At 39.2% G+C, this 26,997-nt stretch overlaps 2 protein-coding genes across 2 annotated transcripts; one reads left to right on the forward strand and one right to left on the reverse strand.

Annotated features, from left to right (window-relative positions):
• Positions 1-1,008: 1,008 nt before the first annotated feature.
• cunh1orf50 (chromosome unknown C1orf50 homolog) lies at positions 1,009-3,792 on the reverse strand. The gene is made up of 5 exons (XM_069678814.1): positions 3,666-3,792; positions 2,887-3,002; positions 2,701-2,787; positions 2,247-2,378; positions 1,009-1,498 (listed from the first exon to the last, which is right to left on the reverse strand). Exons 1-5 carry the CDS (start codon positions 3,712-3,714, stop codon positions 1,313-1,315), a joined length of 570 nt encoding a protein of 189 aa, XP_069534915.1. The 5' UTR covers positions 3,715-3,792; the 3' UTR covers positions 1,009-1,312.
• Positions 3,793-5,419: 1,627 nt separating this feature from the next.
• On the forward strand, positions 5,420-17,821 carry p3h1 (prolyl 3-hydroxylase 1). Its single transcript, XM_069677950.1, has 15 exons — positions 5,420-5,881; positions 7,834-7,986; positions 8,371-8,560; positions 8,662-8,793; positions 10,665-10,804; positions 12,682-12,771; positions 12,863-12,915; positions 13,009-13,136; positions 13,313-13,440; positions 14,192-14,287; positions 14,456-14,606; positions 15,885-16,002; positions 16,100-16,175; positions 16,301-16,441; positions 16,860-17,821. Exons 1-15 carry the CDS (start codon positions 5,420-5,422, stop codon positions 17,385-17,387), a joined length of 2,586 nt encoding a protein of 861 aa, XP_069534051.1. The 3' UTR covers positions 17,388-17,821.
• The last annotated feature ends 9,176 nt before the right edge of the window (positions 17,822-26,997 follow it).

The following is a 26,997-nucleotide window of genomic DNA, read 5'->3' on the forward strand; positions in this document are numbered from 1 at the left end:
AGACTCATTTACGTAGAGCTGCCCCCAAAAGTCAACAATTCGAATAATCAGTTGAAAAGACCCAAAATTAAGTCACATTTTATCAGTGTAATATCTACACGTATGTTTTCTTTAGCTGTGCCAAGCAGGTTCATGTTATAAATGATAAATTACTGTTTCACCAATGCTCTTTGGCAGGCAAGGGATCTTATAGAGGGGCAGTCATGCTGCCTATTCCTACAGTGTTCATTGTTTGGGGCTCCACAGTGGTGCAGTGGTTAGCGCCGTTGTGTGGGTTCCCTCCGGGGTCTCTGGCTTCCTCCCACAGTCCAAAGACATGCTTGTAAGGTTAATTGGAGACTCTAAATTGGCCATAGGTGTGAGTGCGAAAGGTTGTCTGTCGTTATATGTCAGCCTTGTCATTGACTGGCGACCAGTCCAGGGTGTAACCCCGCCTCTTGCCCAATGACAGCTGGGATAGGCTCTTTAATCCTTTATCTTGTCAGGATGTATTGTAGTTAAAATGAGGGTGACATAACTTGAAATATTCAGAAAGATGTCAGCTGGAAGTCAGTTTGTGCATCTTAAAAGGTAACACCTGAGATCCTGTAAGCTGATACAGGACTTTGATGGGGAACTGAACTGACAATTGAACAATATTGAACAACCAAATGTGATTCAAATGAAAATATGCTGAGTAGATTACGGCACTACATTTAAGGTACCCCATGAAGTTTTGTACCCCTAGTATCATGGCTTTATGTCTTGTTCTAATCATACACAACCTGCCTGGAGTTGGCACCACTCAAACAAAGACAGTGTAGAAGAAGACAGTGATCAAGAAAAACATATTGTAACAATGAACAATTTAAAAATTGTTCATTGATGAAAAATGAATAAATACACAGGGCTTCTTGTTAACAAAAGAAGGGCAGCTTCAATTCTCATTATGAATAAGGTAACGATGAAATGTACGTGAAACACCTGTGATAAAAGCAAAATCTTAAAACTTTATTTGTAAGTGTCCATAAACAGGCTCGCCAGAGAAGCCAAATTAGATTTTTTTTCTAATTCAGAGAGGCTCTCCCAAAGATTGCGACGATGTACATTCAACATCAGCAGTTGTTGTGTACACAGACAAACACTTATAGTTATTCATTATGCACTGCAGTCAGTGTTTAAAGTCACGAAGATACTGCTCAGATGCTTCGATATCAGCCATTCAATCCATGCATGGATCCCTGCCCGTTCATATTGATGTTCGTTAAGACTACAGTTAGCATCCGCACTTTGTCCTTTAAAAATAATAATCCTTAATTCAGTCCAGTGTCCTTCAATCAGAGAGGCCCTTAAAGCTGGGTCCTGTGTAAGGGGGTAAAGCCGTCTGCTGGCTGAGGAGTTTGTCCATGATAGCGATCTCCGAGTCCCTCTTCTCCACCTCATCTATGGGGGTCCAGGACATGTCGTGTTGAAGTTTGAATGCACCAACAAACGAGTGAGGGCAACTTGGACCCCATTCCTTTAGAGGAGAGGACAAAGAAAGTATGCTGAGGTGAGATGGACATATTACAATATCAGGTTATGGTTATAAACCCACAGATTCCTAACATGTTTTGTTCAACAGCTGAAATGTATTCATAATTTAATATTTTCTTCAAGCAAACAATGCCAAAAAATAAAAGTTTTGATTGTCTTTGTCTTAAATGAGATGACATTATAAGGAATCATCAAAACAATTGACTATAGATGAAGTATAATAATGATGGAAAAAAATCAAAGCAGTTAAAAACACTTCTTGAAGTCATCTTTATCGAAGGAAATATAACAAATGTAATACTCTGGTAGACTACATAAGTACTATCAATTTGTTGCATCCCTGAGAGTTTATTAAGCTCCCTGTCTTAATTAAAACTGTCAAATTCTGTAATCTTCAAGAAATCCTCTGACCATGGGAAATCTAGACTGTACCTGCAAAACTAGAGAAAATGGAACCAGTCAGATCTGACCTAAACTGCCAGTGTTTTTGGCCCCTGCCTACTATCACCTCCCTGCTTTTTTACATGGACTTTGAACACCTCGTGCTTGCAACATTACATACATGTGCTAGCAGGTGTTCAGTTACGCATACATGTTAACATCTGTCTCCCTGAGAGGATGTTAAGTAACAAGTACTGTGAATATATAACACTTTATGTCAACACAGGATGAGATAACATTAAAGGATGCAAAACAATCTGATATTAGCATCTATCAGTGTTTTTACCAACCTTAGGAGAGATGATGGAAAAGTATTTCTGTCCAGATGGCCGTTCGTAAAGGTAATACATGTTGCCCGGTTTTTTCACAATGTTGCATGCAGCATGGTGGAGGTCTGCATCTCTTTTAGCTTCTTCTAAAACCTAGAGAGATAAAAAGAAAATTTACTGGTCTAAAAGCATAAATTGTCTTTTTGGTTTTAACATGTTTTTATTCTTACTTTTCTCGTTTTACTGCTGTCTCTTTTACAAATAGGCTGTTGATGTACAGTTTGTCAAGATGCAAAAACAGAACACAAAGTGGAATATTTGCTTGTTTGTAATCATAAGAGCATGGATTCTGTGAGCTATACTTTTGCTCAAAAGACCACAATATCCAAATTTAAGGTTGTTAAAACCTTCCCAATTTATACACACCTTCCCTTCTCAATGAGTGCAATAATTGGGGGGTTGCTGATGCGTTTACCTTTTTGGCTTGTTCCTGCAAGTATCTGATCTGATCAGCAATGACGGTCAGTCTGTTGCAAGCGTTGGCTTTAATAAAATCATCTCCCTAAAAACAAGTAAAAACATTTTCAGTACCATTATATTCACCCACAACAAGAATTTGAGAATGTGTTTTATTTTATTTTATTTTTTTTACAGTTCATACCTTTTGTACTTGTGCTGCCAGGGACACCAGATCCATAGGGTCTCCCACTCTGTGGGTCTGGTAGGAGCTGACCAGTTCCAGCCCGCTTGGGGCGCTACTGCTTTCAACCAGAGTCACTGCACAAAACATACACGCAGAGTTACATCACAAGCACAGATATATCATGTAACGAATCAGCAGGAAGAATACAACTGCTTGTGCTACTACTCCTGTATCAGTGCTCTTGCAACCACTACAACTATTAACGTTATTGCAGCTGCTTAACTCTAACAACAGCTACTACGTTCGTGCCCAGTAACAAATAATTATTCATATATGACATAGTTCTGTTATCTGTCATTAGTCCTATTAACACTAAACTGTTTATTAGATAAAGCTTTTTTTTGCTTTTCTTATACTGTCGCCACTTTAAACTAATTTTGCAACCATTTAGCCAACGACAAAAATTATTACATCCAAATATAGTATAGCAATTACTAAAGTCAATATGTAAGCCAAATGTAATTTGAACGTTTTCTTTAATTTAGTTTCCAGAGCTAAGAATACAGACTTTGTATTGGAATACAGTGAGTCGCCTTGTTTGTTTAACCACAGCTGCTCGAACATTCAAGTTGCCGCTAATGTTAAACAACGTTTTACTCTACTCTGGACTAAATGTAGATAATTTAAGAAAACTATAGGTATCCCAACACTCTCAATGTGCTTTGTAAGATTACTAGAACATATTTGAGAAGGTTTGACACGAGGTATGTACAAGTCACACAATGAGCTTCTGTTACCTGTGGTGGTTCTGTCGGGCTGGTTGGGAAGGCTGACCGTTCTGTCCATGTTTTCTTCTTGCAGATTTTACCAAAAAATCCTCTTCAAATGATATTCACGATTATAACTTCTCTCTCCACCTGCCGGTTTTGTAACAAGCTAATATTTGACCAAAAATACAGGAGACGTAACAGGGTCCTAAAACTCCGCCCCCTAATGTTTATTATGGTAGTCCTATTTTGTGCCTGTGTAAGATACAAAAAATAATAATAATTGTTGTTTAAAAGTGTTTATTTAGTATACAAATTATTATTTTTAAACAGTTTCACTCATATTGAGATGAAAATCAATATTTGAATGGTACACATTGTTTTTTAATGTCATTATTAATCAGATTTGTTTTCAGGCACGTCAAAAACAGCCCAGCCTCACTTCAGAAATGCTAAACAAGAGAAGATATGTCACCATTTAGAAACCAAACTAGCAGAAGTCGCGATATCGCCAAGTTAAAGTTGTTACATTTTAACATCATCGGCTTTATGCTTTATACACAGCACCCAACGAAAGAGCCACATAAGAGACAACACCTAAAGTTATAAGCCTTGTTCTTGGAATTTTTTTTAGCATATACTTACTTGGTTCCTCCATGAGCCGTTGCGTGAGCACTTACACAAGATTTGATCTGACAAACCTGATGGTAGCAGAGGCTGATTTTAATAAAATTAAATTTTCTATTTTTTGGTTGGTTTTTTTTCCATATGTTGGAAAGGGCGGATAATTTTAAAAAAATCTGTGTCCCTTGTGTACACGTCTGCCATTATGAGAAAATAGGGCTGCTATTTTTTTGAAAAACATATGTTTAAACAGATAAATTTAAAAATAAAAACTTTTCACAGTAGTCTAATAGCCTATGTATTCTTATACATGTCTATTAAAAACGTTTACTGAATATAAAAACGTATCACATAAAACCAAAAACTTGCTTGATAGATAAATGTTATGTCAGGTTATGTGACAAAAAGTTTTCATATGCTGTTTCATTATAAGATCCAGTCAGTCACAGTCAAAAAAACAACAAGGAAACAAGACATCTGAAAAATTGCCAATGACTCTTATGTGTCAGTGAAATATTTTACATGTAACAAGGTTAAATAATTTTTTCAAAAACGTTCTTTCAATGTGCATGAGAATCAAAGCAGTGTTCTTTATTCATTTTTTGTTTAACTGAGGGTTACAAGCGTTCACACCTAAGAGCACGTTTTAAAACGAGTTTAGAAGTTTAAAGCAGTTGTACATTTTCTCTTGTGAGAGTGAGATTTTTCAGCTTTTTAATCTTTACTTTTTCTGCAAGTTTTATTTATTTATTTAACTTCCATTAACTGTAAAAAAAAATGTATCTAAATTACTGACCTTCAATTTAGTACATCCAACTTTATTTTGTTGGACAATCCATTTGTAAAGACAGATACAAGGGGAAAAAAAGTTTTTGGACTTGATGTGACCTTATGTAGACGTTATTATTTTGCAATATTGTGTTGCATATTTTTATTTTAAGTTGAAGACAATATAATGAGTTTTTATGACATTCCTAATGATATTTATGTGTGGGGGGTGAGGGGGTCGAGGGGGGAGTTACCCGGGCCTACACTGTTCAAATCCCACCTCCAGACAAGCTACAGTTGGGGAAAAGAAGTTACACCTCCTCTCTCTACCGGCTCCTCTGGTCTCTGGTTCAGACGCCTGCCCCGCTGCAGAAGCCTGACATTTTTGCATCATGGAGCTCCGTTATTTGCAAATATTTTTCTGCTTTATTATTCCGCTATGCACGTCGGACACTACTGTGAGCAGTCGCTTCGTTTTGGAGCCCTATGATTTCCTCTTCGACACGGCGGTGGATGCCTACAATAAGGGGGACTGGTTGTCGGTCATCCTGAACATGGAGAAGGCGCTCAGGAACAAAGCTATGGTCCGCAATGTGAAGGCACAGTGCCGGCTTAGCTGCGCGAACCAGACCGCATTCGGTGATCGCCTGGCCGGCTTTGGAGTTCCTATACCGGGGGCCGGGTCTGTGGATGACCTGGGCTTCTTCCAGAAAATCCTGAAACGGGCGGACTGTGTACACTCCTGCGAAACTGAGAAACTGGGTTCTCCAACTATACAACTAGTTACTGAAGATGTTGAGCTCGAGTTCAAGAAGAGGACACCGTACAACTACCTACAAGTCGCATATTTCAAGGTATAGAGCTTAGTACAGTAGGCTAGAGGCTACAAATGTGAAGCTGTTGACTGCAATCACTGATTTCCTGTTGCAGTCAGTGCATCACACAAAATAAAAAATGTCGTTTTCTCATTTTAACTTCAACATAAACAAAGCGAAAAGCGTAAACGCATTTTAGAATTGATCTCATTCAAACTTTTACTCAGAGTTAAAGTGGAGTTGGATACTGTAAATGCCCCAACCCCCCAAAACCAAGACTCTCATGCCACGTCTTAAGGTGGAGTCAGCATCTGTGGAGTCTGACGTTAAGACGTCGATTTTTGGGATCTAGCGGTTTAAAGGCCGAAAATGCTGCTTTTAAATGCGCCTGATAAACTAAAACATAACTAAGTCAAAAATACACATCAGAGTAGCCTACTTGTAATAGCAAATGACTTAACTGATATCTAGGCCTGCAATTTTTAAATGTTCAGTGTTTTCTTTTATGCTATTCCATAATACTACTTAAGACAGAACGTGAAAGCTGCTCCATGATGAAAAAATCTGGTGCAGAATTTTAATCTTCCGCTAAAATCTGTGTAACAGAAAGGAATAATCTTAAATACCACCACGGTGTTTTTCTAAAACAACTCCCTACTTACACAAAGCATAATTCACTAAATAAGTAGAAATAACAGACTCTGCAATAAAGGTGCTTTCCTCAGACTCTCAATACTTTGATACAATAAAATTGTAGTATGTCAAAACTCCTGTTGATCAGTTTGTTGGGTTGCAACCATAGACTGTATAAAAACATTGGTTGCAACAGAAAGCCGGTTTGCTGGCCACTTTTCTGAAAACGCTACTGCATTGTTTGTTTTAATTACAGGGGACTGAAACCATAGTTGCTACAAATTATGTAGAAGGAAGAGGTTAAATTTCTTGCAGGTCACAGTTAGAGGTCAATACAAATTACAAATGACTTAATGCCACTTTAACATAAGCTCTTTCCAATCATACAATTACTTAAAGTACAATTACTTTACTTAAGAACTAAGGGATAGCCTTGTATTAACAACATTTGACGCCAGACTGATACAACTTGAACAGTTTAGTATAGTAAAATGTTAAACACTTTATATCAACTATAGATTAATGACTATGCAATATGAAGCATTTTCAGCCACTTGTTTTGGTTTTATCCCCCACTGTACAATGTTGGTTGACCCTCACTGCTCACACAGCATTGTTTCCTGCAGAAAGGTGTGATGCTACCCACTGTATGCTAGCTGCCTAGCATCAAACAGCAACCTAGCAACTTATGAGTAACAGTTAACAACGAGTTTAGCTGGTGGATACAGCTAGGGCCTGGGTCTGTTTGGTAAGGTACAAGTTAGCAACAATGTAATCAATGTATATTAACAATGGACTAATGACTGTATAATGTGAAAAGAAGAATGTTTCAACTTGTTTTGGAGTTACCCCTTTCTTTTCCGATTTTGGTTAAATCACACCACCCTCATAGCAATGTTTCTAGCAAAAGGCTCTGACACTTTCTACTGTATGCTAGCTGCCTAGCATCAAACTAGCAACTTTTGTACCACAGGTGTCTAAAAGTTAGCAACTAAGTCAGCTGGTGAGAACAATGATGCATTTGGTAGCTGAAGATGCAGATAAACCTAAAAAATTATGGTGAATGCTTACTTGCTAAGTGGACAGAAACATGAGTTAAATGAACATGAATGATAATGTTGCTTTGTGTCTGCTGGATCTGTATGTAAGTAACTGTTTGCTAATATTTTAACTATATCAGCCTTATAAACTGGTGATAGTGTTTACAGCTTGTTCCTCTGCTCCCAGGTGGGCAAAAAACATTTTGCTTTAACAAAAACAGCTGGCTAAGCTTCTGTCAGTAAGAGTCAGTCGCCTGTTCTGATTTAAACACCTCCAATCATAGAGGATGAGCTAAGCCTGTGTTTGTTTTTTTTCAGATCAATAAGCTGGACAAGGCAGTGGCAGCTGCCAACACGTTCTTCCTGGCAAACCCCGATCACGTGGAGATGAGACAGAACCTGGAGTACTACAGGATGATGGCAGGAGTAAAGGAAGAGGACTTCAAAGATTTGGAGGCCAGGACACATATGGTGAGAGCAAACGCCTTCTCTGATGAGTTTATTGTCATTTTTGTCAGTCTTAAGTGGGGAAGAGGGGGTGGTAATTAGCTAGGGTTTTTATGTAACTTTGTGTTATGTGATTATATTTTGTCACATTAAATACAGTAAAGTTAAGGTTGTCACATGCCTGAGGCTGCTGTGACTGACCATATTTAAAGTTTTCAACAGCCTTGTGTGCACGTTGTTATTACTTCTGATATAGTCAACTATACAATAATAAACTATAACTTTTCCTGCCTGATTAACTTGAATAATTAGAACATTCAGACTGTTACTGAGAGGGACATCTTTATATAAAAAACAAGCCCTCTGTAATTGTGACCACCTCATTGGATGCCCATTCTCTTTCTTCAGGCCGAGTTCCTGTTGGGAAAGAGTTTCTACAGCGATGACTCATTCGGCCTGGCGGCTCAACACTTCGAAGTGGCCGTCGATGAGTACTTCACAGCCAATAAGGAGTGCAGAGCGCTGTGTGAGGGATCCTACAACTACGACGGATACAACTACATGGAGTACAGTGCTGACCTGTTCCAGACTATGACAGGTGAGACAGAACATCTAGGGGTTTTTGTGCATGAAAGATTGATATTCAGTTCAGAATTTGGTGATTATTTTTCTTTGGGTAAATGTGTTTGTGTGTGTCAGACCACTACATGCAGGTACTGAACTGTAAGCAGCACTGTGCAGTGGAGTTGGCCTCCACTGCTGGCAGAAACAAGCCCTTTGAGGACTTCCTACCCTCACAGTACAACTACCTGCAGTTCTCCTACTACAACAGTGAGTCCTACAGACATTTCTTCTTCAGCCTGTACTGAGAAGTGTTGATGCCTTTATACAGTGTCCCTGACTGTAATGAAGTTAAAGTAAACTCTAAATCTGCAGTTTTTAAGAGCATTACTGATTATGCATATGGCCAGGCATATATTATTAATATTATGAGCAGTTTTGGGCTTTTAATAAATACAGGATGTGATAAAGTTTCCACCAACCTCAGGAGATTGGTGCACTTTCCTTATTAAAGTAACTAACAATGCAGAGGAGGGTCACACTCATTCACATGTAGTCACTTTATTTACAGAATAAAAGACAAATGGCCATCCAACACTACGGGTGCTTTTTTAAATAGCAAACACACAGGTGACCCCTACGGTGGAGAGCTAAGCACACTTTAACCTGAAAAACACAAGCTAATTAAGAAAACCTTTTCACCGATTTTAACACTTGTTCCTGCCATGGTTTGTGACCTGTTAGGTTATTGAGGTCGGCTGTCTATTAGAGGTGTTAAAATAAGCGAAAAATTGTTACATTGTTGCTAGCATGAGCCTTTTTTCATACATTAAATAAACCATGTTGAAAGGTCGAGCTATGAAGATAGATATATATTATGTAGACATTTTTACATTTAAAGTGATAATCGCGAAGATTTCAGTTTCGTCCTCTTTGGCAGCACCTATCGCGATAAAAAACAAACATATACATTCGTGTTCATATTCATTTATAGAAATCTCTTCATCTTATCAGCATTTTTCTTTGAGTGGTACTTTCGTTCTCTTTGGTGGCACCTATGGCGATAAATGGTAATTGCAGGAGCACACTTCCCAGATATCCAGACAGTGTTGCTCCGGTTGTAACTCTTGATTTCCTTGCTTACGGTTGCTTTCCTTTTTAAACTGTTTGCCTTCGTCTGACCGTCAAATTTGTTTTTTTTCTTTGGATTTTCACTTATTTTTGAAGTTGTATCTGTAGTCATCGATCTTTTCTTTGTTTATTCAGCCATAGTAGATTACTGTTTACTCGCAACACTAGTAGAGATTGGAAAAACAGCCAAATAGTTCCACCTACCCTCTCTGGCAGAGCAACCACTGCTGGGTGATGGAAAACGCGTCACTAACTGGGCGCCGCTTGTGATTTTTTCTCCGAAAGTTGCACCAGACACCCAGTCTGTAATACTGCAAATGCAAAGGCTTTCATTAGTGGGCTATAGGCTCCATCACCATTGAGTTACCTCATTCGGCAATTGATAGTGACTTAACAGACAATTAATTAAATTAAAATCTTCAAGATTGTTACTTTAAGTTTAACTCCTCTAACTGATATGAAAATCAGTTTGATTATGACTTTACAGAAGAATCACCGCTTTGTTAATCTGGTTTAACTTTGAATACACACAGTCTAGTCGAGTCATAAGTCATACAGCGGTGTCACAGAGTGGAGATTCTTTCACTCATTAAAATTCTTTGTACAGACACCAGCTTGCAGACATCACACTGTCCAGACTACAACTAAAGGTTTAATTTAGGAGTTAGAGAATTAATGTTCATTCACTACGGTTGATCTGCCTCTGGGGGTGTTTGCTGATTAAAGAGAAAGTGTCAGGCAGCAGCAGCTATAAACGAGAAGCTATGACCTCCTTCTCATAAAATATAATCACGTGCTCTAAAGCATATCATACCCTTTCCTCTATTTTAGTCTTAATGAGGCCATAATTTTTAAAATAAACATCATGATTTATAAGAGAGCCATAAGAAAGAATGCAGGTTTAAGGCACTGCAGCATTGACTTCACCTCTTCCTCACATCTTGTATTTCTTTACAGCTGTTGGAGACCTCATACCAGTTCACTCCCTTGCTTCTGTTTCCTCCCTCAAGGTGAGAAATACGAGCAGGCCATAGAGTGTGCCAAGACCTTCCTGTTGTTCCACCCTGACGATGAGGTGATGAACCAGAACCTGGCTTATTATTCTGCTGTGCTGGGTGAAGACAAGGCGCAAACCATATCCGCCAGACAGGTACAGTCGGTATTACTCAATCTATACTTGGTAGAGGCTTTCTTCTAAAGCTGTGAGCGCAGTTGTTTTAACGGCGTGTTATCTCCAAGCCACTTACTGAGGGAAAAATAGCCCCAATTATCACTTAAATGTACTCAAGGGCACAAAAAGGCATAGAAATCACTGATGGTAATCTCAAGCACATAAGCGTTAAGCAGCTTTTTAAAGAAGCATGAAGTAAGATTTTTACTTTCCAAGGCTTTTAATGCCCATATTACACAGTATTTATAGTGTTCAGCAATATTAAAGACTAAATGGTCATTTCTCAGGCTGCTGATATTCCCAGTTGTCCTAACTGAGCTCACTTCAGTGTCTGATTGGCGGATTTAGTTAATTAAAAAAAAAACCTGAAAATAAAGTGAATTGTTCGCATCTGTAGTTATACGTTATCTGGCTTTCCTAAATTAAAGTTAAACGACTTGTAAATGTAAGGCTATGGCTTTATATATAATCCACCAACCCTAATTAGAATACATTTAGTTCCCGGCCTGATACCAGATGTTAAAATACTCATTCATTCATTTACTTTTTTTTTTAAACCTCGAGGAATTGTTGAGGGCATGCTCTAATCAACAATGATGTCAAGAGTACATTTAAAACAGAAAAATAAAATGATAATAATTGTAAGTAAAAAGGAAACAAACAAAAGAAATAATTTATTTATGTATTTATTTATTTGACAGGGACAATGCACAGCTTCTTAGCTATACCAGAGTTAGCTATAAGCTCATTTGCATCTGTAGTACCTGGGCAGGAAATGGAGAATAAAAACCCAATTTCAATTAAAACCAGTCAGTACATATTCACTATACAACAACAGCAACAACAACAACCAAATTTCGCAACATTAAAACACAACAGCTGTTCGCGTTTATGTGTGATGGGTACATGATTGGTTTGATTTTAGCCATGATTTCATCTTGCATTTAAAATCATTAAAACTGCATAGCACACTGAAAACAGTAAAGTACAAGTAAGACCTGAGTAGTTTGTAACCACATTAAACTTCATCATTTATACTAGTAATGGTCAAGGTATTTGCATCCTGTAATTCCTTCTGTATGTATTAATTTTCATACATATGCCACAGCACAAAAAGTACAAGTGTAAATGGTAAAATTACAGATTCAGTTTCAGGCTCCTGCTATGGGGCCTGTTGATTGATTGATTGATTCCCAGGGGGCAAATTCGGGTGTTCCAGCAGTACAAAGGCAAAATAGCAAGTCAGTAAATACAGTATAAGAATAAGAATAAAAAAATAAAAATACGAGGTACATACAACTGTAATGCAAGTAGGAGTAAGTGATGGGATAAAGTGACATGGTATGCAGGATGAGATAATACAGTATGGTATGAGGTCTAAGGTTTACAATATGGTACAATATAAGGTGCAGTATAAAAGTGTGTAAGTAATGTAACAGTACAAATTGCAATTATAGTATAATATAGTATAGTGTAATATAATATAGTATACATGCATAGTATATATCCAACCAGGAAGATTTGTTGCATGGCTTTCCCCCTCTTTCTCTTTTCTTGTCTGGCATAATCTCTCCGCTGTTAGCTATCAAAAATTATTTAAGACTTGTTGTTCAGAAGCAAAGGAATACACACACAGAAGGAAGCAACATTTGTCTTATGAGTGCTGTGTTCTGTTTTTCACCAGGAGAGGGCGCTCAAAACCAGAGATTACTTATTACTCCCTTCAACGCCCCTGTTGCTGCACTGCACTTGATAATTTAATTGAACATATCTTAAGGATATATCTAATCAAGCTATTTAACAGACTGTGGTTGTAAAAAGATGCAATCGAGAGTCAACTGATTTTTGATCTCCAGGTGGTGAAACAATACATTCAGCAGTCCATACTGGAAAAAGAGCTACTCTACTTTGGATACGAAGCCTTTGGAATCACCTTTGTAGATCCAGTGAGTGAAAAAAATGTCTAATTTCTATGTATGTATTAGTTTCGTGCTGGGAGGTAATTTACTTGATTCTTTACTTTGATTTCATCTTTAGGACACATGGACACCTGAAGAAGTCATGCCTAAGAAACTGAGAGAAAAGCAGAAGTAAGATTGAAGACACAGCCACACACACATTTTTGCAGGGCATGAATTAGTTTTGTTAAAGTAATGTTATGTTATTCTACCTGTTTGACTCAGAGCGGACAGAGAGACCGCAGCCAGGATCACAGAGGAAATAGGAAACCTGATGAAGGAGATCGAGACTCTGGTTGAGGAGAAGAAGAAGGACTCTTCAGATATGGCCATGATAATAACACCACAAGAAGGTGAATATTTTATAACTAGTGACTCAGATGTTTGTGAGATGATATTTCATATATAAACAAAAGTATAACATAAAATTACAGTCATATCAAAATGTAACCACAGTGAAAGAGTTAAAGATTAAGTTGTTGATAGTCAAACTTTAAAAGTCATTGATCCTGTGACCTTTCACCTTTAGGTGGCACTCTTGGATATGATGACGTCAAGGTGACCATGACGTCCAAGCAGCTGAACGGCTCTCAGCGGGTGCTGTTGGATGGTGTGGTCAGTGATGATGAGTGCAGAGAGCTGCAGCGCCTCTCCAATGTAAGTTATAGTTAATTTTATTGCATTAAAAAGTTGTTGTTGCTTTGATTCTGAACTTGCTTCAATAGTGCAACAGGATGGACCGAATGATACCCAATGCCACATCACTATTTAACCATCATAAATCTAACTGTAAAAATACACAGAATACCATAACTAAGACAGTAAGCTAAAAGCAAGTGCTAAAACGGTACATGGGAGTGTATGGTACATGGTACCATTAAGACTCTCTAACTAGTTGATTGATTAGTTTTACACATGCTGGCTGTAACACATCCAGTAAAGAATGAGCTAAATAACAATTCTTTATGACCCGCTCTATGAAAATAATATCTTCACTGCTATGAAGACAGGTAGATCACACTGTAGATATACTTTGAAATGCCTCATAAAGCAATATATTACATTGACTGTGGATGAAATGACTTGTGAAAGTAGATACTCCTGGGGATAGGCTCACAGAGAATTATTATCAGACTCTGCATCTTCACCGATTTAGCTCAGTAAAGGGATGAATATTTTTTCTGTGAACTTGGTGGTTAAACACTCTAAAAGGAACTCTGTAGGAAGTGTTTTTGCTTTTTCAGTGGTTGGCGTTATTGTGAAATTTTCAAATTATTCTTTGAAAAATATTAAAAAGAAAGTCTGTTATGTTACCTTTTGCCTGTTTCTGTCTGTATTTTGTCTGTATATTTCCATTGCGTGTGTCAGCCCATCACGTCCATGTGTTGATGTTGTGCTTATCTCGCAGGCAGCTGCTCTGAAAGGTGATGGCTACAGGGGGAGTCCTTCTCCACACTCCCCCGGTGAGATGTTCCAGGGAGTCACTGTGTTGAAGGCTGTGAAGGTCTGTAGTCCTGCTTCGTTAAGCATAAAACATAACTTTAAGTGTTCAGTAAAAACTGTGATGTCATCATTATAAAACAGCCAACATGACAGTTTTCTTACAGTAATTTATGAAACCACATTGGCTTCATCATTGTAGCTGCTTTAAATGTTGTTTCCACACCTGCAGCTCGGACAGGAGGGAAAGGTTCCACTGAAGAGCGCTCGTCTGTTCTTCGACCACAGCGATAAGGTCAGGAAGATTTTGGAGTCATACTTTGGTCTGGCCACTCCACTCTACTTCTCCTACTCCCACCTGGTCTGTCGCTCCGCCATCGATGGTAAGTCAGGTCGGGACAGTTTGCTGCTGATGTGTCTGTAAAAAAGAATAATGCACTGCTAGGTATTCAACACCCAGTATTCCTGATACACTAACAAACACAATATGAACACCAGAAATCCCCCAGTTCCATTCTTTCATGTACCAGCTGCCACTAAACAAATAAAATTCACACACTTCAATTTTGACCCAAATACTTTTAAAAGTGTAAAAAATACACAGAAGTATACAGACCAAGCTAATTCACTTTATGATATGGTAGGTTTTTGACCTCGTGTATGAAAAGTCAAAAAAGCTTTTTATACTACATTTCCCATGTGCCTCAGTGGCCGCTGCTATGGAGAGGGCTACACATGGTCACAACATGGTGCCATACAATACAGTAGTTGTAACTGATTGCCTTAAATGATAATCATCATATATGAAAGAGAGCATGTTAATTTATATTGCTCAAAATGTGCTTCATAACTGCAAACCGGTTACATGATTTATGTGTGGCAGTTTGTATGTGTGTTACTGAAATTATACTGTCTTTTGCAGGGTAGAAATTTTTGGGGGAATCAGGCCCTCCTGTGATCAGTGAAAAACCCGATTTACCTCCTGAGCTACACACTCTTTGTTATGATTAGTTGTTTGCCAAAAAACTGCTCTAAATGGACCTAAAGCCCCCCCCCCCTGCCAAAGTTAAAGCTAACTGTATTGATGTGTTTAGCCACTAGGGGGTAACAGGGTACCAAAAAAACTGACTTATTACCTTATAGAGCTGTTTGCTGATTGCATAAAGCAGGTAGCACTAGCTTGTATAATTTGTATTATACACATACCACATAATATCAATAACTATTAGTATAGTACTATTAGTAGAATAGTGCCCACCATGCCCACATGGTGTATGTAATTTAATTAACATGACTGCTGTTGTTCTTTTTGCTCTGTTTTTGGTCCCTGAGCAGGTAGTGGTTTATTAGAGCGTGTTAGCTGGAGACAGCTGCCTGCTGCTGGAAGGAGGCTGATAACAGCACATTTGCTAGCTTTATAACCAAAACAATTGGCTAAAACGTTGAATAGATCTTTAGAGCCGAGGAGAACTGAATATATAGGTGAAAATTTGTATTTGGTTTGTCACGAGAAAGTCACACTCTGTAATTGGTGACATAAATGTGATGTATTTTACTACTGATTAGTGTAGCTTTATTCTATTATTAGCTTTATTCATTAGTCTCAGTTGTATTATCACAACTTAGGTGTTCTAACATCTGTCTGTACTGTGATTATTCAGAGAAGCAGGAGGACCGTGAGGACCTGAGTCACCCTGTTCATGTGGACAACTGTCTGCTGGTCTCTGAGCTCAACGAGTGCATAAAGGAACCTCCTGCGTACACACACAGAGACTACAGGCAAGAACACACAGACGTACAATACAGACACTATCCTTCAACAAGACAACCATGAAGATGAGCACCCACCTAACATCCTAATATTTCTCCCCTGCAGTGCCATCCTTTACCTGAACGATGACTTTGAAGGAGGAGATTTCATCTTCACTGAGCTCGATGCTAAAACAGTGACGGTAAATATTCAGGTTTTTTATCATAGCCTTCTTTTTACTTTATAGCAGGTATAAATAAAAAACATTCGGAAATGTCATGGTTCACTGCTATTGAATATCACATGTATACTTCCTATTTTCTCCAGGCTGAGGTGCGTCCACAGTGCGGCCGTGTGGTCGGCTTTGGAGCAGGAAAGGAAAACCCACACGGTGTCAGAGCTGTCACTAAGGGTCAGAGGTGTGCTGTGGCGCTTTGGTTCACCCTGGATCCCGCTCACGAGGAAAAGGTATGGACAATCTCCGCAGGCCAACATCAGAATAACTGCAAGTTTACTAGTAGCATCCAAATGTGTTTGAAGTAAAATTCTCCCAAACATCTTAAAGTTAAACAACAGTCTTGACTTTTCACTTTCCTTTCCCCCCTTTAATAAGACACGGAGAAAAGACATAACATATTTATTATTATTCATATTTAACCTTAATATTTTAATGGAACAATAATAATTTAAAGTGTTTGACCACCAGAGGTTTGAGAGAAATAAACCAGCATTAATCCCACTCATATGGTTTGCTTTAAATATCAAAGGAATCTTACTCAGCGTGAACATGAGTCGTAATGTGCCTCTGCTCTACACATTTAAATTCTTAATTAGCCTATTTTGCATTCTTTTTCCCCTCAAATTTTTTTTTTATTCTGTCCTGTAGGAGAGAATCCAAGCTCAGGATATGCTGAAGATGTTTTCCACCCCTGTGGATGCAGAGTTCATCAAAAAAGAGGAAACTGACACCTCCAAGCCTCAGCCTACAACACCAGAGCCTCCCGCACAGGCTGACCAGGAAAAAGCCGACAATAAACAAGATGATAAACCAGCTGAGCAGAAGCCAGACGCACCAGCAGACACGCAAGCTGACAAAGCACTCGACTCTGCAAAGGGCAAAGCAGAGGCGAAGCCGGTCAGCAAAACAGCAAAAGACACTAAAGCCAAAGCTGCTCCTAAAGCAAAGGCCAAAGCTGGAGACCAAGCAAAGGCCAAAACAGCAGACAAAGTGAAACCTGCTGCTAAAAAAGATGGAAAACAAACTGTTAAAACACAAGCCAAGCAGGGAGATAAAAAGGATGCAAAGCCTGCTGCAAAAAAGACGGTGAAAGTTGCTACCAAGAAGGACTCCAAAAAAGCAAAAGCTGATGCAACGTCAGCCCCAGACTCTCAGAAGGGCAAGGATGAGCTGTGATCATTCAGCCCCTGTGACTGTGTCTGTGTGGTGTATATTTTATCTCTATGGGTGTCTGAATGCAAACAGAGTGAAAGGTTCATAAAATGTCATTTGTCTTTTAATGAATTTGTTATGGTGAGGGATTTTATAATGTTCAAAAAGTCATAACTGCAGGCGTCTCTGACATCATTACTTGAGTTCTTGTCTTGTTGCCTGACAATCTGCTAGAGAGACCAAATCACTGTTCCCTTCCTTGTTTGGCATCCAAAGCTTTGGTTCTGCAGAGATGGAACTTATTTTCATTTCGTTCTTCGTCCTGATTTTTGTTGCTATTTTATTTGTGATGTCATCTTGCAGAACCGAGCACAGTGGGATTAAAACTAAAATGTACTATAAATGAGCCCGATTTATGTTGCGTAAAACTCAAATCACTTTGTGAATCAATGAAATAAAAGGTCTGTTTCTAAATTGAATTGAAGAAGAGTTTTCATAATAACAGAAAAGAGCAGAGGATAATGCAATACTTAGAGCTGGCACTGGGTGTCAGGATGGAAGCATTGTTCAGTCATTTGTCACACTCTCTCACTGCTTATTTAACAAACCATTACAAATTCACTTTTAAGAGTAATCCTCAGGTAGTGAACTTCAAGATTTGGAGAAACTGGGTTGCTCTCCTGCTGTGATTGGACTACAGCCTGAATAATTCAAAGCCTGAGCGCTCATTGTTGTACTTTCTTCCTTGAAGCTCAGCACATTTCAGCACTGTCACTTTAGAGAACTCAGAGCCTGCTCAGGAAAACTAACATGTCAGCTTTGTATTTGTAAGCCTACACTGATGTATCCGTTTTCTCAGTGCACGCTGCTGTTAAAACTTACCTTAGATTCCTCCTGCTCAAAATGTCAGCCACCAGTTCTCTCATCTCAGCTGATAGAAAGCACATTATTAATGATTCCTCTCATTAAGTGAGAGGTGCAAAGTAACATAAGTACATCACATTAAGTACATTTTCTAAAGTACTGCATTTCCATTTCATGCAACTATATACTACATTTTAGAGGGAAGCATCTCCTGCCCCTCTTTACATGTAGGCCTATATTGCAGCTATAGCTACTTTGAAGATAAGATCTTATAAAAACATATAATAAAATATGTTTTGTTATTTCCCAATATACTGTATAGTCACGGACATATAACGCGATCTAATACCACCTGCTAAAACTGTTAAATGCTGATACATTTTTAACACCAAGAGGCCATTCTGCCTAATGCATGTTTACTTTTCATACCTCAGTTAAATGATCCGCTTTAAATGACTTAATGTAAGTTTTTACCAAATATGCAATCTTGCATGTTTACCTGTAGAGTGTGAACTTGTGTGTGTAAAGGTACACTAAGTTACATTTTTGGCCACTTTGCATTAGAGACAAAGCATCAGCCCCAGACTACAGACACGTTACAAGTGTGAAATACAAAATTAATACAACTAAACAAAGGCTTTGAAAGCTCTGATTAAACAAACAAGACACACTGTGGCAATTATTGAGTTTTATACGTGTTGTTAGGTGGATTTTGTTACCTGCAGGCAGAGCCAGGCTAACTGGTTTTTATCTAATTTCCATTCTTTTTGCTGCTCTCAGTAGCTTCATGTGAGTGTTTGTGTCCAATAGTGACTTTTTTTTTAGCTCTGTTATGGTTGACAAATGTCACTTTTGCTAAAAGCTGCAATATGAACCCCAAATACTTGCTCTATCTGTTTGATGCCAAGTAAGTAGTGTAATGCGGGTTGGTAGAACTCTTTTCTGAAAACAGCTGTTGACTGAAAATGAACCTTTAAGTCAAGTCAAGTTTATTTATAGAGCACATTTAAAGACAACTCATGTTGACCAATGTCCTGTACAGCTAAGATAACCCAAATACACAATATTACACAAATACTAAAATAAATAAAATAGAAGAATAAAATCAAAACATAAAAGAGCAGAAATAAAAGGGAGAGAGGCCAAAATTGGCGTAATACTGTCATGCTTTTTCCTCTCAGTTAGCAGTGTTTTGCACAAGTTGACGACGCCGCAGAGACGACTTTTCTACACCCAGAAGAGCGTTGGGTGAACCAAAACTAAAATGTTGAGCACCAAAGAGCTAAACATTGAGATGATATCATCATAGAGCTTCCTAAACATCGAGTATTTGGGGAAGACTTCAAAGTCTAGATAAAATAGAATGAAGCGATCACAGCTTTTTCAACATTGCAATTTAATTTAGTTATTAACTTTAGTACACACATCCTCTCTTTATGAACGTCTGTGCTACCCGTTGTACTCCATCTGGAGTTTGTTTATTGGCAGCTGAGACTTTGGAATATGTGATGTGATGCTTGTGTAGGTTTAGCATGTGGATGAAGTCATGCTATCACAGAGAGGCCATTTGAGACAAATAAACAAACACACACAGACACGCATACGCTTAGAGTGCAGTTATGGTTGCCTAAATAATAAGTACGAAACAAAAATAAACAAAAGAAAATAAACTTTATAGGAGGAGTTTTGCAGTTCCACGCTGCCCTACATATGACACCCATGTACAGACAGTGTGTGTGTGAGAGTCAAATGTTGAGTGAAAAATTCCTTCAACTCTGTTCAAACACTGCAGTGAGTGCTGACGCAGAAGCTTTACTCTGAAACACATGCTTGCAATGCAAATCTATACACAACGCCTACTCATTCGCCAACACAAACCCACATAAGCACACTTACATATTCTGCCCGTGTAAATACATGCACACATATAAACCCAAAGTAATCCTGTCAAAGAATTTGAAATAAATCTCATGTTGATTTACTTTCACAAAATGTTCAGTTTGAGTTTGATGGAGCTCGTGGTGTCATTAATGTGAAAGGCAGACGGACTGGTCATGCTCAACAACTCCCGACCTCCTACAGCAGAACACATGAACACAACTCTTTTCTCTGCTGCAGTGTGTGTGTGTGTGTGTGTGTGGTGTACTGTCAGTGCTTTCTTTGTATCTTCTTACTCTTGTTTGATTGAAAGAGAGAGAGACACACAGGCCACTTTGTTTTTCTGTGTATTTGCGGCCTATGGATTTGCCCATTGTTTGTCCAGAAGAGAGTGGGAGGGGTACAGTAGACAACGGAGGTTGGTACAGCCGTCTCTGACTGTTCTGCGTACAGCCACTCGTCACATTTCAATACATTTTTATTTGAATCAAAAGTCCCAAGTTCCCAATTTTTCCTCTTTCAACACCACAATCTGTGAGAGTGCATTGCTTTAGGCTCGTGTGTGTGTATATGTATGTGTGTGCCACATGGTCGGTCCTTGTTGCCATGGCGATGAGGCGAGCATGGAGACGGAGGTGGCAGGTTGGGGTCAGGCACAGCGGGGCGCGGGGCTGAGATTAACTGTGACTGTGACTCCGGAGAGAGGAGAATAAAACAGCAGGCTTTCAAGGACTGACATGACCTCCGTCTCTCCGCTCCTCCGGCTACTGGCGGCACATCCAAAGGAAACTTTTCATTGTCCAACGTTTGGGCTGCAACTTTCAAGATCAGCCTTTCACTTATCTCTGTAAACCCTTGCTCAGCGCTCTGGGATATGTGTGCGTGCGCGCGTGTGTGTGTGTGTGTGTGTGTGTGTGTGGTATTGTCCAAATACTGAGAAGGAGTCACAATTCTGGGAGTGCTTTTCTGCAGAAGCGGTGTGTTTAAGGCCCCGAATAAGACAGTTTCAAAGGTTCTTTTTAACTGACTGACATGAGGAGATACTCTAATATTCATCCAACACACTCCCTGTCATTCTAGAGGACTGTGAGGTGTTACAGTACAAGACAAGGTCAAACTGTAGCTGTCAGTTCCATAACTGCTGCCGGCCCATCTCAGCGCTGTCCGGTCCTCTTGTCTAAAACCAACCTTGTGTTAGCGGGACAGAGGCCTCCATTGTTTTTGGTGGCTGTTCTGACGGATGCCTGGCCGATGACTTCAGCTCCGCCATGAACTGTCTCCTTATTCTCCTATAGGACTGGGATCACAGCCGTGCCGGTCTGGGCATGGGACCACAGCTGAGAGGGAAGCAGAGGTCCAGTTCGATGCAGGGCATGTATAGCTGTGCAGGGAGGCTGACGTATAGATACAGACTTACATGTTTCAGACTGAGAATAAACTAATCGTTTCTTTAAACCAAATTATTATCATTGGCTCACACTTAAATTGTTGGCAACCATTTTACAAATTGTATCATATGGACTTAATTTTTTGTCTTTATTATGCAATCAAACAGAATAGGCTTGAAAGCCAAACTTTCCACACTGAAATCAAAAAATAGATTTGAGGGCAAAACTGTCGACACTGCAATAAAATGTTTTATAATAAAATAAAGTTGTGATTAAAAATGTAATAATTCAAATCCAAAAGTTTTGTTTGCGAATACAAAACCTTTGCTTGCAGTTTAGCTGAATCTTGTGGGCAGGACCAAGGCTGAAAGACGTAAGACACGTCACTATTGGCCAGTCTCAATTGGAGTGACAGCTTGGCAACATCCACTGTTCAACCCGGTTGGAGCAACGACTTGTAGCCACTCTGGTCCGTTTGATAAGATAAGCCACTCCTGATATGGGCTAAAAGTTTTTATTATAATTGTTATTGCTGTGAACCATAGTGGTTGCCACCCATTTCTATGCTTTTAAGTTAAAGTTAGCTTACGGTAGCATCCTGGTAAAAGCCAAACGTTCACAATGTCCCATCGTGGCTAATCTTTTTTACCATCTGTGATAACAAACACGTCAGAGACACATTACGAACACATGGAGATCAAAAAAAGACAACTGTGAATATTTTTTTAGACTGCGGCATATTGAAAGTAGGAGACGTCGTAGCGGCTTTGACCCGGCACCAGTTTAATGGAAGTGTGACGTCTATACTTTATTACTGGGGTGAACGGTGGCTGTTTCCAAGTTGTCACTCTGATCGAGGCTGGATTTATTTTACCTGCAATAAAACTTTTTTTTGATTGCAGCGTCAACAGTTTTGCTTTCAAACCTATTCTGTTTGATTGCATAATAAAGACACAAAATTAACTCCATAATAACATAGCTTTTTCATTGATTTATTTCATGGCAGGTTGCTACTTTCATTTAGTTGTTTTCTTTTATGGACTATGGGGACGTGATTTATAATCATGCATCTGCTTCTACTTTTAAGCCCTTGGATGCAGTCTGCACTTAGGTTTATCACTGGCTATGTGTATAGCACTCATCACTGTATCCTGCATAAAAAAGTTGGTTGGACTTCTCTGGCTGAGAGACGTAAAATGCACTAGTACTTGTTTATCTATAAAGCCCTGATTGGTAAGCTATATCACATTGATGCTGGACTGGAACTTACACAATCCAATGATAAATAAAAGTTCTTCTAGTTTACACTGTTTATTAATCAACTTACAATATGATAGAAAGGGTGGGGATGCTAGTATGCTGTACTGAACAGCTATTTAAGGCAAAGTGAATAGAAATACTATTTTGTGTGTTAGTAGATCATAATTTAAAATATAAGCCTGTTTTATTGGTCTTTCATGTTTCAATGGTTTTATGATGATATGGACGTACAATTTAGTCTACACTTCCAGAACACAAGAGTTGCTCAACAGGGCAATTCTTGTTAAAGTTATGTTTCTGGCAAGGACTTAGCTTGGATGTTTGCTAAGCGCTGTGAGGGGGAGCTAATGGGCCTGAATAAACCACAGCGCTAACAGCCCAATGACATTTTTATTGGACCTCATAAAACAGGATGTAGAAATAATGATTCTTTATGAATTCCATGCGCTCCACATTATCACACAAATGTAAAGTTTTAATGTGAGTGAAAGCAGAGGTCCAGCTGTCTGTGTGTGCATGCTAGTACAACAACGTTAGCGCTTCAGAAGGCATTAGCTGCCCTTTGGGGAACAGGTTCACTGTGCTACGGGGTATTACAGAGAAGATGAACTCCATGTTGATACATGGCTCTTTAGCTCCTTCCAGACACCTCCACCCTGATTCCTTCCTACCTGTACCTTTCTCTCCAAATCTCCGGCTTTCAGGCCAATGGCAGCTGCCTAGCACCCATAAGCCTCTCAGTGAACAGCAGTGATTCTTGGAGGCCCCTTTGTCCCTTCAAATGAAGACGTCTCGGCTGGTTGTTACGCTGAAGGCAGACCGGGCTCACTGCCATACACAGAGACAGATGGGATAAAGTGAATAAAAAAGTTGTTGGGGGGGGGAGAGAGAAAGAGAAAGATAAAAGTCAGGTAGGGAGAGATGTCAGCATGAGGACAGACAACAGAAGACAGTACGAGAAAAAGAAGGCCGTTACAGGTTTCAAAGAGGCAGAAGTTGGTGGGAAAGTCAGAAAAGGGGAAATGAGAGGAGGAGATTCTCCTTCACGAGACAGCAGGTACATGACACATTTTTGGAATAGCAGTCAATAAAAAGGTGACAAAGAGTGTGAGAAAGGTTCTGTAGACACTCGTGTCCAAACAGTCGGTGAACGCTCCCAGTCAGTGTTCACACGTTGTCACATTTATCCAAAAAGTTACATGTATCTTTAAATGAACTTTCGGCTTGTAAGTGTATGTTTCTTTTTAAACAGATTTATAGTGTTTATATGATGATGTGCTGTATTTGGATCAACCTGCTTTATGATTCTGAATCAGGATTACATGAACTATTCAAAGTTTGTATTTTTTACCCTACAGCAAGCCACATAACTGTCAGTCTTACACGCCCCCATTCTCCCCATTCAGTATTTAGAATTAAAAAAATAGATAAGAAGTTAGATTTTTTTTTGCCCACTGAGAAAGTTTCACTTTGCTACTCCCCAGTATTTGTATTAAATCATTCCCATTGGAGTGTTAACCCTTGAGTGTACATCCAGTCCTGGGCTAAGGATTGGTGGAGGTGGGAAAACGTGCTGGTTTCACGCAGGTGGTACATATTTGAAAACAAGCAGTGAGGAATTCAACCTACTTCCTTCCTGTGATGTGAAAAGAAGGAGAGCTGCGATCAAGAGAGAGAGAGGGGCGCGGATTATTATGTCTAATAAAAATACTATGTATATGGCAATCTTGGATCCCATCGTCTATCGTGTGATGACGATATAGCCTCTTGGGACGACGGTAAACATGCCAGGTGTGTAGCCAGCAGTTAGCATAAACGACGTCTAGTCAAGACTTTATTTTCCACGTGCTGCATTGTTTACAGAAATAGAACCTGTTTTTCTTGTGATTTAATTTAATTAATGGGTCATTACCTTCCGCCTGCTTTTGCACTCCACACGGACAGTTTTTCCTGCATGCGCCGCTGCCTGCTGATACGCGATTGGTCAATATTACTCGGACTAGAAGTGTACTACAAACGGAAACCAAAACACTTGCCATCCCTAAAATCCACATCACTGCCGTCAGATTCTACATTTATATGTAGAATCTGTAAATAGAGATTTTGTTTATGGTAATTTTCACTAATTAAACTGTTATTGAACTTTTATTCACATTCCAGACAGAAATCTCTCCAGCTTTACTCTTTGACCTTTCAAACCCAAGGCTGCTTTTTAACATCTATAAAAACAATGTTTGCTACCGGTTTTGAACATGACGTACAAAATAAAAACACAGCACTTACTCATGAGCAAAAAGTAATAATCATTATATTGAGCTTGTGACATAATTGTGAAGTGGGAGCTGAGGAGGGGGTGGGAGACAGCAGGGTGCTGAGGGTGAAGATGGAGAGGGTGAGGAGGTGGTAGAGGTTCGAGGGGCAGAGGGCTGCAGCCGATCAGGGTCGAGGGGCTGTTCAGTGTTTGGTTAAGGCCAGATGGCAGGAGAATGGCGTCTGTAGCCCCTGGTCTGTGTGCTGTGTAGCGAGGGCCGCAAGGAATGCTTGTCTTTTCTTTGCTTTCTCTCAGAGAGTGGAGACTCAGAGGACTGCTGTATAACAGTGGATTAAGTCCCACATTCCCTTTTTAATCTCTCTATAGTCACCCTCAGCTGTTCACCCTCAGGCCTCTGCTCCTCTACCTCCCACTGCCTGTCTGTTGATGTTGGCCTCACATACAGTATACACACACTACGAGCATAGACACGCACTAAAACCCCATCACTCAGGTACATTTATGACAGGTCATTTTAACAGATCATTTTCCACACTGTACTCTCATCCTCAGTGTTGATAGTGAGCTGATATCATAAAACCTGTGAGATACACAAACAAATCAAAACAATTCACAGTGATTGTCTACAATAACGTCCAGGTGGAAAACCTTTCTGTCCAGATTTGAATGGCTCAAAAACAAAGGGGGATGAGAAACACAGAGAAAATGTTTTTTTTGTCTGGGTGTAGCGTAACAATAAAGAATTGAGAAGGGTCAGGTTTTTTGTATTTCTGTCTGCTAGGAAGAAACATGCTGAAGACAGATCTGAATTCAGCATCTGAAAAGGGAGGAGTTAAGCTAATATTAAGCTAACATTACTTTGGCCTGCTGTTGAGCCTGGTTAGCAGAATATCTGACGCGTTTTCCATCACGCAATGGTTGGTCTGCTTGAGAGGGTAGGCAGAGCTAAGCGGCTGCTTTTCCGGTTTCTACAAAAATGTTGCGAGTAAACAGTAATCCACAATGGCTGAACAAACAAAGAAAAGATCGATGACTACAGATACAACTTCAAAAATAAGTGAAAAATCCAAAGAAAATCAAGAAGACAACCAGAGCCAACCTTTGAAGCAAGCTCCCGCAATTACCATTTATTGCCATAGGTGCTGCCAAAGAGAATGAAACTGAGATCTTCGAGATTACCACTTTAAGAGCTCAAGACTGTTTAAATTAGTCTGACAAACTGTGATTAGCACAACAGAAACCATGAGCACCTTAAATACTTTCCTATTTGTTGTTGTTTGCACAACACCTTGGTGATTCAGTCCATTGGGTCCATGGGTTAAATGGCCCTCATGGTTAAAATCATGTATTATCAAAAACGACCAACACAACCTCCACTGATTAACCACAATCTTTCAAGCATAACCAATTATGCACTAAGTGTGGGCATGTTTCAAAAACTCATAGGTATCATCCTTGTTTCTCTTTTCTTCAAGCTAATGTCATAGGCTACACATGTCATGCATTCTCACAATCAACAGCAAACCAGGATGTTAGCAGCTCAGTGAGGCAGCCCAGTGGTGCTTAAAGGCAGTTAAATGTGCTAACATGCTATCAGTAACAATGCTAATATGTCATCGTTTGGAAGGTTTAGTGTTTACCATGTTCAACATTTTATTTGAGGGTGTTAGAAAAATATTGTTAGCATTAAAGACAATGTAGCCTACAGCGGAGGCTGCTATGAATGTCATTGGTTTTGCAGTTAGTTGCTCATAAAGCAGAGAATTTGACAAGTTGACCTGATTGTGTGAGACAAAACGGTATGTAATCAACAAAGCTTTAAAGCATCTTAGTTAAATGAAATGGATATCTATAGAAAATTCAAATTCAATCCAACTTATTGGCCAGTTATTAAGATAATTAAAATGTTTTACCCTATAGTGACACTAGGTAAAAGGTCAGGTGATCAACAAAAGTCGGGTGCTGGGCCCCA

The sequence above is a fragment of the Semicossyphus pulcher genome, unplaced genomic scaffold (genome assembly GCF_022749685.1).
Source record: "Semicossyphus pulcher isolate SPU_LCO1_2020_fin unplaced genomic scaffold, fSemPul1.0.p SCAF_3, whole genome shotgun sequence".
In the NCBI taxonomy this organism is placed as follows: domain Eukaryota; kingdom Metazoa; phylum Chordata; class Actinopteri; order Labriformes; family Labridae; genus Semicossyphus; species Semicossyphus pulcher.

Bases quoted from the DNA above. Each gene is read 5' to 3' on its own strand.
- p3h1 (XM_069677950.1), top strand. From the start codon at position 5,420: ATGGAGCTCCGTTATTTGCAAATATTTTTCTGCTTTATTATTCCGCTA. The intron at 12,916-13,008 runs GTAAGATTGAAG...TGTTTGACTCAG, and splicing joins AAACTGAGAGAAAAGCAGAA to AGCGGACAGAGAGACCGCAG. The intron at 13,137-13,312 runs GTGAATATTTTA...TTTCACCTTTAG, and splicing joins GATAATAACACCACAAGAAG to GTGGCACTCTTGGATATGAT.
- cunh1orf50 (XM_069678814.1), bottom strand. From the start codon at position 3,714: ATGGACAGAACGGTCAGCCTTCCCAACCAGCCCGACAGAACCACCACA. The intron at 2,379-2,700 runs GTAAACGCATCA...TTATCTCTCTAG, and splicing joins TGCAGGAACAAGCCAAAAAG to GTTTTAGAAGAAGCTAAAAG. The intron at 1,499-2,246 runs GTTGGTAAAAAC...TCTCCTCTAAAG, and splicing joins TTTCCATCATCTCTCCTAAG to GAATGGGGTCCAAGTTGCCC.